The following is a 12,758-nucleotide window of genomic DNA, read 5'->3' as shown; positions in this document are numbered from 1 at the left end:
GGATGGCAGGTTTCCCAGTATTCCCAACCAGCAAACGGCCGCAAAAGAGGCCGGGAAGCGGGAGCTCAGGGGCTTTGTTTAATGGAGGGGTAGAGTTGGGCTATAGACCACTCCTATACCTTAATGCACTAATTGCAGCACAGCCAATACGACCATGCCATTGGCTGTATCCAGAACTGCATACATTTTAATTCCCAGCCCTATTCTAAAATGTTTAACCCCTGCCTGACGCTACGGTCTCAGGCCCATCAGTTATACACCTGCGGGCCTATAATACATATTGTTTTATTAGTATTACAAAGCTTTGTGATCTCATTCTCTGGGACTGATGAAACATAATGTTTCTTCTATCAAATAACAGCGACTGCTATAATAAAAAAAAATGTAGCTGTTATTAAATGTATTATTATATCACAAAATTATAGGTTTTGTGTTTTGGTGCTGCAGTCCAATGCGTCATATTTTTTGGGGGACTATTTTCCAATTACTAACAGATCATAAATTGTGTACATTATGCAATGCTTTTCTTCTCAATGACAAATGACATTACGTACATTTAGCCCTGAAGTAGATCACAGACAGTATGACAGACAGGCTACATGTTACTACATGTGAAAAAGGGTTAAAAATGAGATAGTGTGCCTCAGGGGATCACAGTTTAATGAATCTCCATACGTCACAGCTTTAGCCTGAGGTCTGTGTTTCCACCACAAAGAATCTAGAGAAAGATTATGGCTTTGTTTCCATTATTAATCCTGTCATTCTTTACTTGTAAACATTCGGACAGGAGGGAGGGAAAGTGGACAGGGATAAGGATGAACTAGAAGCATTTCTGTCAGTCACCGTCATAAACTATGACGAGTTAAACCGCAGTAAGATCAGACACAAAGTCACGTACACTAGAAAACCAAAGAAAAATCTTACTTTCCCAAAATACAAGAAGACTTTCTAGAGCAAATAACAGTAATGATGTAAGCCACAACAGATGTAGCAGAGCTGAAATTATCATTTAACTGTGTCTTCCATGAACCATGATAACTTCTATGCGCAATGACAAAGTCAACTCCGTAAAACCCCTTTTACGCTGGCCGATAATTGGCCGATGCAGCAAGTGCTGATCAACGAGACATCATTGATCGGCGCTCGTTTGCTATTGTCACACGGAGCTATGGATGGGGACGAGCGGTCGTTACTCTGATCGCTCGTCCCCATCGATTATTATCATGTCCCTGTTTACACAGTGAGATGTGCTGCTGGCAACGATAATATTTTCACTTTTTTAAAACGATACGACCAGTAGATGATTGAGCGTTTGCTCGTTCATATGCTGATCGCTGCCCTGTTTACGAAGAGCAATTATCGGCAACGAGCCTCCTATAAACGCTCGTCTGCCCAATAATCGCCCAGTGTAAAACCCCTCCTATGTTAAACCATAGATAAGACTTTATGTTAACTTATGAATCCGCTCTGCTACATCTGTATGAACTCCACTACACACATAGGGAATTTATCAACTTCTTTGTGCCAGTTTTCTGGTGTAAAAAAAAGTAGCAAACGGCTCAAAAGCTGGAGAATTTACAGGAGAAACTGTTGTAACTTATAACAGAAATCTAAACCAGATCCTGACTGGAATAGATTTCACTCAGTGGCGCCTGAGTAGTCGAAGATGCAACAAATTTATTAAGAGACGTGCGCCTGTGAATAGAAAACAAGCCGGAAAATGATGCAACAAATTTATTAAGACAGGCGTATAAAATGCCAGTCTTAATAAATTCCCCCATAGTAAAAGTTACGGCACAGTAACTCTTTAATACCAAGAATGAGCCAGAGGCTCTGTCACCACTTTAGAAGTGCCCGATCTCCTACATAATGTGATCAGCGCTGTAATGTAGGTGACAGCAGTGCTTTTTATTTTTAAAAAAACGTCTGTTTTCATCACTTTATTAGCGATTTTAGATTTATGCTAATGAGTTGCTTAATGCCCAAGTGGGCGTGTTTTTACTTTAGACCAAGTGGGCTCTGTACAGATGAGTGTATGACGCTGACCAATCAGTGACCAATCAGCGTCCTGCACTCCTCATCATTCATTTACACAGCGCATAGGTATCCTGCTAGATCCTTATGTGCTGTCTTATACTAACACATTAACAATACTGAAGTGTTTAGACAGTGAATAGACAGTGAATAGACATTCCACGGGATGTCTATTCACAATCCCTGCACTTCGTTACTGTGTCTATGGTATTTACAGCAGAGCACAGCGTAATCTCGTTGTAACCGGTCATCTACAGCGTAATCTCGCGAGATTACGCTTTGCTCTGCTGTAACTACCATAGACACATTAACGAAGTGCAGGGATTGTGAATAGACATCCCGTGGAATGTCTATTCACTGTCTAAACACTTCAGTATTGTTAATGTGTTAGTATAAGACAGCACATAAGGATCTAAAAGGATCCCTATGCGCTGACTAAATGAAAGGAGGGAAGTGCATGACGCTGATTGGTCACTGATTGGTCAGCGTCATACACTCCTCTGTACAACGCCCACTTGGTCTGAAGTAAAAACACGCCCACTTGGGCATTAAGCAACTCATTAGCATAAACCAAAATCGCTAATAAAGTGGTGAAAACAGATAGTTTTTTTAAAATTAAAAGCACTGCTGTCACCTACATTATAGCGCCGATCACATTATGTAGGAGATCGGGCACTTATAATGTGGTGACAGAGTCTCTTTAACATTAAGTCCGTGCTGCTATGTGTTTGCTTCTTCTATCATCTTAGGCCCATGCAGAAGGCCGCAATTTTAATCTGCAATTTCAGACCGCAATTGCGGATCAAAGTATGAACCCAATAATTTCTATGGCCCACGGACTCCTTCCCGTATATTTACGGCAAGGTGTCCAGGCCTTAGAAATGACCCGCAAAAAATAGGACATTTCCTATTTTACGGACCGTGATCCCATACTTTATAATGGAAGCGCGGCCCGCAAATGCGGGTGACTGTCCGCGGCAGGCCGTGCCCGTAATCACCGGCCATGATTACGGGCCAGGCCTTTTTGCAGTGGGCCTTACTCTTAAGTTGAGCAAAGACCCAATGTGCATGACATATGCAAATAATAGAGGGGAGGTATAAAAATCCAAGAAAACCAATCCACTCTCAAATGGACAGGGTATGAGCTGGAGCCCATACAGAATTCCTGCTAAATTTCATTCTGCTCCATGTCCATTGCACAACGGACACCGCCGGTTGCCGACGGAACTCATTGACTTTAATAGGTTCCGTCAGGGAGTCCGTGATTTTACCGGACACAATAGCGTAGCATACTGCGCTATTGTCTCTGGTAAACCCTGCTGGATCTGCGAACATAGCCTTAAAGGGGTTGTCTCATGTAGAAAACCGCTTTATAAATTGAATCTGAACCAGTGACATAGAATGCCAGAACTACTGAGACACTTACACAGGCAGCGCTGCAAGAGTGAGGGGGAGCAGGGGGGATATAACAACGTATCCAGGGCCTGTGGAAAGCTGTGCTCCAACCCCTATAGGCATTGTTTTGGCTGCCATTTGTGGTTTTCATCTCTACAACTCAGAAATGGCTGAATAGACTTTACACAAGACAACTGAATACATGAGAAAATCAGAAATGTGACGGCTTACAGCTGACTGCTGCTTTAGGCTGTGTTTACACTGTGCATTTTTAACATGCAGTTTTTTTTCTTTTTCGTTTTGGTTGATGAACTCTTATTGAGCGACATGGGAGTTTTTCTACCAAAACAAAAAAAGGATGTTAAAAACACAACAAAAATGAACACGTAATGGAAAGCCGGGCTCTTCGATCAGGCGGTCATTGCTATTCCATGAGCATTATTATACAATCCCATGAGAGATATTTTGATTGCAAACATAAAGTTAATTAAATGACGTTCAGAAACAAAACGCCAAAGTAAAGATGCTTTGTAAATTGATAGAAACGCATGAACACACACAACCGGATCGATCCTGCAGTGTTTTAATTGTCAAGATACATTTCATTTACAGCAATGTCGAGCAGATGAGCCCAGACGAGGATGTCTGAAAGGTTTGTCCACTCGGGAACATGCTGCTTCAGAGATGGATGGTGCGGAGGGAAATCCCTGGTGCTCGTTTAGTTACTAAGATCGCCAGAGCAAAGAGTTGTGGGTAAAGTAACTTAAAGGTCAGTTACATGAGCGCTCAAAATAAGAAATAATAATCATGACCAGTTTACCAGATAGACACAATAACACGTCACTTTTTCCCAAAATTCACATGTTATCGGCTGCAAGTTATATCTCTGGGCACTTCATTGCAAGAAGAGAATGAAAACCAGAAAGAGGACCTGTTAGAAGCCTTGCTCTATTGTATTAGCTTTATATACAAGCCAATATGTGTTCTATAAAAAGCAAATAAAAATGGGATTCTTGCAGTCCAGCAGCCACTTTGCATGCAGAGGGAAGAGGCTGCCAGGGATCATTTGTATTAGGTGCTGGGCGGCGATTTTTGGGATCGAGCATCTAACTTTTCTAAAATGCGGAGTCATATCTATTCAAAGTGGAGTGGACCATAACAAAAAGTTAAATATATATGTCGTCACCAGTTAGACTGGATCTCTGGTCTATAGGCGAAAGCAAACAAACCTTCACTTTAAAGAGGACCTGTCACTAGGTCATATAAGTTGAACTGGTTAACTGACCTAAATAGCGCAGTCTTCCTGATTTCAGCGCCGTTTTTCTTTTCTCCTTGGACCCCCCCCCCCCCCTGCTCCAGAGATATGGCCCACTGTTATGTTGGCTCCTCTATGTTAATTTGCTGTAGTTAGCCAACAGGGTGGAGCTAGCTTCCCTGCCTCTGATGCTGACCAATCAGCGCAAGTCAGCTTGAGGGTAGTTAATGCCCTGTTGGCTAACTACAGCAAATCATAGAGGCAACCCACAGAACAGTGGAGCATATCTCTGGAACAGGAGGGTCCAGGAAAAAAAGAAAAACAGCGCTGAAATCAGGGAGACAGCGCTATTCAGGTAAGTTAAAACCCAACTCATATGACCTAGTGACAGTACCTCTTTAAGCACAAAATTTGGTTTAGATTTGGAATGAACCACCAAAACTCCTTGTAGCTGTAACCTGCTCATAATAAAACCATTGTCCCCTGCACGGTGTTGTTCTTTAGCAGTTACTGCCCTGTCTAGTCTGAGCTTTAGTATTGCAACATATATGGGTGCCCGAAAGAGCTAGACAGCTGCTTGGCAACAGGCCCCACCACCAGAAGTCACCATGCTATCTGCACACTCTTGTAGAAGTAGAGTGACACTTACTTTATTACAGAAGTGCTGTGCAGTGCGTACTGTCCAGTTATACTGGGATACACACCCCTGCCCATTGGGATTCGGCATGCTGGATTTTAACATACCCCACCTTTTGTTTCTGTCAGCGGTTTACTCCCCTCTCCCCATTGAGCACACCGAGCATGAGACGCTATCGTAAAGTGTCAGTCCAGTTGTGCTTTCCCGCACACTGAGCGGTACAGTGGTCGTGGCAACCATAAAACGCCCATACAGTATTTGAATAGAATTGGACCCATGCTCGATCCCAATTTGGGCGTCGTATGGTTGCCATAGCAACTATCTGTATCGTATCCTATTCATTATGTTCATAGGTAGCTGTGTGTAGTATGTTATATCCTGTATGTCAGTAATGGGGCTCAGAAGTAATCTATAATGGTACAGTGTGGTATACCATTTAATTTGATAGAACTGGCGCCTCTCCACGCTCCAGATGTTAGTTCGGGCAGGAGAGTTTAGCTGGACTGACACATTAAGGTGGCGATACACTTCCCGATTCCCCCCATACACCTGCACGCTCAGTTCGCCCAAGTGTACTCAATGGGGAGAGGGGTATAAGTCGCTGCCCGACACAAAGGATCAGGCATGTTGAAATCAAACATGCTTGATCCTTGTTTGCCTGACAACTGCCATCAGGGGAGAGCCGGGATACCCCCATACAGATAACAAGGTTGGCCAGTGCAGTGGAAATCGGCGTATTCCCCCGATGTTCATCTTATGTGTATGAGCGCGTCTGCAGGAGAAGATGCCAACTGATGAAGAATAAGTAACAGTGTAGAGTGGGAATTTAGTAGCTGGGAACATCAAACTTCCTGTAGTTACCCTACAGACTTTTCCGCAGAATGCTTCTGCCATTGTAACCAAGTTATCATACAGCAGCTGGTGGGTTTGCGGCAGAGTTTCTGATCACATGTTATATTTGTTATTTGTAACACGTAAGAGCCTCAGAACTTTAGATTTGATATAGCTGGTGCCAATTATTTGTACATTTTTAATATCTTAAACCTGCCCTCCAGTATAACTAGATCATGGACATATCTACATATTAGCTTCTAGAACAGGTTAATATTTGGTATGTGGCTGCAAAACTACGAGGACCCGAGTTCTGCTAAATGGAAATTGTAAGTCTACAATGGCTGGGGCCTGACAAATTATTTAAAATAATCTCATAAAACATCAATTCATGCATGTGTGACATCCTGACACGTCTACGACACCCAAGGAATGATAATCTGGATTTGCAGTAGTTAAGAAGAACAACAAACACGGAGTCACCTGACAACACTTCCACCCCGTGTATTCTCCAACACCTGAGTTTCTTATCCCACGTCTTGGTTCCTGGCAGCCGCCTTGTTATTATGAAGCATGTGAAGATCTTGTCTGGCTTATAATTATATTGGGCTAGACAAACACTGCCGATTCCGAGCTTAAGACAGAGACACGTTTTCTCAACCTCACATTACAGGTTACGGAGGGCAGTGGAGGATACTTATAAGCATCTTCCCAGCAAGGTGTGGTTTTATTTCTGAGAGACAGGTCTCTAAGGACTTTATTCAACTCCATCAAGACAGACGGGAGGAGAAAACACTAAAAAACGAGTTTTGGCACCTCATTACCCTCGACAGCACTGAGCATAGCACAGCGGAGGATATTCAGGTGTCATCGTGGACTTTCCTTTTGTTTTTAGCCTGAGGTTTTAATTATATACACTAAGTAAATATCACTTTAATTATTCGCAGGACACTCAATTCCTATTTGAAAGAGCAAACAGAACAAACATACGAGCTACATAATTTACAGAATTGTATGCCTTACGTACACGACAAGCGTGTCATATACATTCATGTAAATGTGCTGTATTACATTCCGACTACATTGCTAAAATCAATATAACTAAATAAGGAAAAGCACCTTATGTCCCCACATAGCATAGGCAGCCATTTTGTCACCAGAAAGAACTATTGAGTAATTGCTCCAGCCCACAAAATGGCTGCTTCCAATGTGTGTAAACTATAGGTGCATAACAAAGCATTAGGGGTCCTCTTATGGGATATGCGGCAGGTAGAGAGGCGGGTAATACATCTTGGAACAGAAATAACAGAGTACTTATATTATTATTCCATTACATAATCGTGTCAACAACAACCACTGCATTCATCGTATGAATCATAAAAGTTGGGCGTACATTATTCATGAAAAGCGAATTGTACCTTCAGACATGAAATATGGAATTCGGAATCTTCCCTCCAGCACTCGCTGTCTCAGGATAGGGAGCGTAGGGCCGTCAAATGGTAAAGCACCACATACCAGGACATAGAGCACAACACCCATGCTCTGCAAGATAAGAGTTACTGGAGTTGACGTCAATATTTTCATAGCTTTTCTAGTAGAAATGTTCATTATTGTTAGTCAGTTGTTTCTTATCCATCAATTTCTTCGTTATGAAGCAACAATACCCAAGCAGTGTCCATACTAGAGGTCCTTTAACAGCTGTGACATCCAAAGACACTATGTACAGATGTAGCAGAGTTCAATTTGTTACTTTAAACGTTGGCCTGCATTATTTGTGTACTTTGATAATAATCTTGGTTAATGATAATGCAGTAGGTTTTCCTACAGCCCATTGTTAAAATCCCAGAAAATATATCATGATCTACTGGGCCAAAATACAAAATCAGCACTGCTACATATTCTATTTGCATAAGTATGAATGTAGATAATCGCACCACGTGGGTCGTTTCGCTGGAGCAGGTCTGGTCAGAAGAGACCTGAAATTCCTGGTCAGACAGGCCTGAATCGCTTGAGAATGGCGTGGGAACAGGGACAGCTGAGTGTTTATTGTGGCACTATCTACATCTGTGGCACTATCTACAGGGGGCATGGTGTGTGGCACTATATACAGTGGGCACAGTGTGTGGCATTATCTACAGGGGGCACAGTGTGTGGCATTATCTACAGTGGGCACAGTGTGTGGCATTATCTACAGTGGGCACAGTGTGTGGCATTATCTACAGGGGGCACAGTGTGTGGGACTAACTACAGAGGCACCGTGTGTGGCACTATCGACTATTTTTTTCACTATGAGTAGTAGTCAGCTATGTATATTAGGGCTTGTAATATAAAGGGCTAGACTGGTGGATGCGTGCAGATCAATACTCGTAGCGTAATAGTCGAGAGGAGTCGGGAGCGTAGTGAAAATAACTTGGTTTAAAAAGTATGCACTAACAGCTGAGGCTGGGCTAAGTAAGCTGGACATAAAGATACGAAGTTGTGTTTATGATGAAAATTATACAAACAGTAGTCTATATTGGAAATCCTATTCTGGGTAGACTGAATGAAGGCACAATGCAGTTTCATGGTCTTTTAACTATCCATGAAGAATGTACTTGACAAACCATCCTCTAATATATAACATCCATTCCATCACAAACACACATATAGCAGTACCCATATATCCAGCTGAGGTCCCTCATATTGCTGACCCTCAAACACTTCCGGGGCTGCATATGGTGGGCTACCACACCACGTAGCTAGGGGTTCTCCAGTCTTGTAGAAGTTGCCAAAACCAAAGTCTATGGAAAGATCAAAAAACAAAGAAATATCTTCATTAATTTGCAAGAATAACAATCTGATCTGAGATATATCACATTTTTACAGTTGAGACAAGAGAGAAACAAGTCTGCTGACTGTTCCCGCTAATGATGGTTTCCACAATACCCTATGAAGCTATCGCTGTTGTATTGAGCTCTCAGAGCATTGCCTAAATGTATAAAGTTGTATCCACGTGTCAGCTGAGAGCAGAACTGGTATATACCGTTTGACTAGCAGTATCAGCACCATGCAAAAAAACAGGATTATAATTTTGAATTTACCAGTATTTATTTTATTTATGAGTGTGAGATCTTTGTAGCAGACATCTGCATCATTCAGTGCCTGGGTTCTACGTGGCGCATATATATCTTTCCATCTAACACAGCAGGAAATCACAGCACCAATCACTAAATGAATGAGGTGCAGACAATCAGCTGCCTGTAAATAAAGCCCTGCCTTTTCCTATGTGTTTGTAGCTGAGGAAACTCTCCCAGGCTAGCCACCACTTCTACAGTACACAATGCTAGCTGTCATTCGGACAACATCTATACCTCCCAGCTCCACCATAAACATGCATGCTCGGATTTGCCAGGCGTGCAAGTTTATTTCAAATGGGACAGAGTAATAACAGGTGCCTGGCGGTGGAATCTCTCAAAAGATTGAAATCCAACATGCCGGAGCCATCCATCCCCCAACTGCAGACATTGGTGGACAAACCTTATGGTGATTTCACATTTTTAGTGGCTTTTTTCCCTGTAGTTTTCTTACCACGTTGCTTTGAACTTGCGTTTTTAAATCTCAAAGGTGTTTTTCTAAAATCGCAGCAAGCCTGGCTTTGATGTTTTTTTTCCAGTGGTGTTTTTGTGCCATAGACCTCCATGTGTTTTTTTTAAAGAGGAAAAAAACCTAAGTGTCATTGTTTATTGTGGCTTTTTATAGCGATTTTCTAGAAAAAACAATGTGTTGCAAAGAGGAAACTTTGCATCACGTGATCTTTGAATTTGCAATGTGAAGAAACGCCACCTAAAAAAATGCGGGCAGTAAAACACAGTTAGTAAAAAAAAAAAAAAAAACGCCACAGTGCCAAAGCCATAAAAAAAACATGTACCATTTTATTTTTAGATATTTTTTTTTTTGGGCTAAAAAAGGTCACCCAAAAAGGAGTGTGTGAATGGGTGCTTAATGTGTCATATATGGGCAGCTGAACCCTACCGCCCTATTAGAGACGAGTAGTTCATGTTTTTTTTTTTTTTTATCTCTTCTACTACTTCCAATTTACTACGATAATTTTACATTTTGAACCTGCTACTAGTAAAAGCGATCATTGGCAAGGTGGACTATGCAGCTGTCTCATGATTTATTCGGTCTTTCTCACTTTCGGTGTAAAATTTCCATTTACTCCAATTATGGACTATAAAATCTATTCCACAAATATACCGGAGAAGTAATTCAGTTACTTTATCTGTCCAATGCCGATCTTTTGACAGAAAAGTCATTACCGGATCGGGTTCGCCTGGGACCTGCAGCAACTTAAAACCAGCTGTGTCTGATCTGGTCAGCTGAAAATCCCTATCAACATTGTTGGATTGCTCACAGACATGTGAATGCCATGTGGCCTGCAAGCAAACAGCAGAGACGCCCTGATGAAGCGCGCGGTCAGGATCCCTCTACTGCCGTGGAGCTGTCGCACGCAAACTTGTAGCTAACGAACAGCAGAGTGTTTGTGATGGACAGATTGACAGAAATGTGTCTGTGCAGCTTTCATTATGGGAACATTTTTTTCCCCCTCCCCACACAGTCAGCCGTCTCATTTCTATGGGGCAGAATACTGACCCCATCATCTTCCCTCTATTACTCTGGTTACATAACAAGAATCTGTAATTACTGGGATTGGGAATACACGCAACACAGAGAACAGAGTGTTCCTGAACTTCTGTAGGAACGTCATCACTCGGACAGATCGCGCACACTGTAAACACTGTACATGAGCGGTCAGGGGTGCAATATACTGGGCCTTTTGGGAGGCTCTGTATTATTAATACAAATACCGATGCTGTAAAAATGACCGATGCTGAAAATCTGAAGGAACTCAAATGTATACCAAAATATTTTCAGGAATACCATCTAGGTAAATGGATGGAATTTAAAGTGAGAGGGATTGGTAATGTATGCTTGGGATCCAGCGGCAATATTAGGTAGAAGTTGGCTCAGGTCAAGTGTTAAGTGTCTCACCTTACTAAAAAAAAACAGTATCCCCACTCGGATTAAATGAGAAATGGAGATTTTCCTACTTTTCAAGAACAACGTTTTTCTTTCGCTCCTTACATCAGCATATATTTAAACATATAAAAATGTAATAAAAAATTCTTTCTTCATGTAGTGAGATATTTAGGCTTTTGGGAGTGTAAACTTTACTGGTGACTACAGCGATTCAGCTAATTATTGACGGACTAGTGCCTCATTTACTTCTCATGTTATTTCTAGGGGAATTTGATATACTATTGACATACATGGTTGGTCATACAGGAACTTGATACTTGCAACTCGGAACTTGCAGGTCAAAATCTGCCTCAAAATTCCTTCAGGAATTTCAGATTTTTCTGCCTGCAAAAAAACTCTGCATCAAAACTGTATGGCCCTGTTTACACAGTTTTTGGTTACGTTTTTTGAGCCAGAGGCAGAAGTGGATCCAAAAGGAAGGACAGGCATAAAGAAAAGACTGAGGCATCTCCTTTCTTTTGTGTTCACCCAACAGACAGAGCCAAAAACTGCCACAAAAACTGCATCACAACTGTGTGTGTGATCCTGGCCTAATGTTCATTTTGGAACAAGTGTGGATTATCGATGTAATAGTTATATTGCGATGAAATATTTTTATATTTAAAAACACAAAATATATGTGCAAGATTCATAATAGTAATAATTACACTTTATATTTTTGCGCACTGTACGATAGGAGTCTCATGGATTTTGACTGGATCCACATTGTTATAGGTACATTAATTTTTATTTCACATTTGCCACAGTTTCACTTTATATGTTTTTATTATGGAAAAAATTGTATGTACATGAATTAATATATTAATCTTGTTGTATCACATTTATCTTTTGGTACTATATTTTTCACATATCGTCACTTTATTCAGGTTTGGTATATTGTTGCGATTGTGTTTTATTTTTTTATTTTATGTTTGCACTGTCACTTTCAGTGAAGTATTGTGTACTTTTATTAGTAATTAGCACATATTAATCTTTATATCCTGCACATTGCACTAAGGGTATGTTCACACGACCTCTTTTCAGGCGTAATGGAGGCGTTTTACGCCTCGAATTATGCCTGAAAAGACGGCTCCAATACGTCGGCAAACATCTGCCCATTGCTTGCCATGGGTGTTACGATGTTCTGTGCAGACGAGCTGTCATTTTACGCGTCGCTGTCAAAATACGGAGCGTAAAATGACGGCTCGTCAAAAGAAGTGCAGGACACTCCTTGGGACGTAATTGGAGCCGTTTTTCATGGACTCCAATGAAGAACAGCTCCAAATTACGTCCGTAAAAGACGCCGCGAAAAACACGAGTACATGCAATTCGCGGCTGCATGCTTTTCGGGCAGCCGCCATCATTATGACACTCCGTTTGGATGTTTGTAAACAGAAAAGCACGTGGTGCTTTTCTGTTTTCATTCATCCTTTTCCCAGCTGTTGCGCGAATCACGCTCGTCCCACGGAAGTGCTTCCGTGTGGCATGCGTGGTTTTCACGCACCCATTGACTTCAATGGGTGCGTGATGCCGCATCATGTCGTAACT

The 12,758-nt window shown here is 41.6% G+C and overlaps 1 protein-coding gene across 3 annotated transcripts in view; it reads right to left on the bottom strand.

The window, feature by feature from the left end:
- SIK2 (salt inducible kinase 2) overlaps nt 1-12,758 on the bottom strand; it is a 135,537-nt gene that overhangs the window by 30,953 nt on the left and 91,826 nt on the right. For all 3 annotated transcript variants that reach the window (XM_075839759.1, XM_075839758.1, XM_075839760.1), the window contains exons 5-6: nt 8,808-8,932; nt 7,571-7,694 (exon numbers count right to left, since the gene is read on the bottom strand). In XM_075839759.1, the coding sequence (XP_075695874.1) occupies nt 7,571-7,694; nt 8,808-8,932 (249 nt within the window). The remainder of the gene's footprint in view (nt 1-7,570; nt 7,695-8,807; nt 8,933-12,758) is intronic.

The sequence above is a fragment of the Rhinoderma darwinii genome, chromosome 10, assembly GCF_050947455.1.
Source record: "Rhinoderma darwinii isolate aRhiDar2 chromosome 10, aRhiDar2.hap1, whole genome shotgun sequence".
Lineage (NCBI taxonomy): Eukaryota > Metazoa > Chordata > Amphibia > Anura > Rhinodermatidae > Rhinoderma > Rhinoderma darwinii.
Note: the sequence above shows the minus strand (reverse complement) of the source record. Positions and strands in the feature narration are given on the sequence as shown.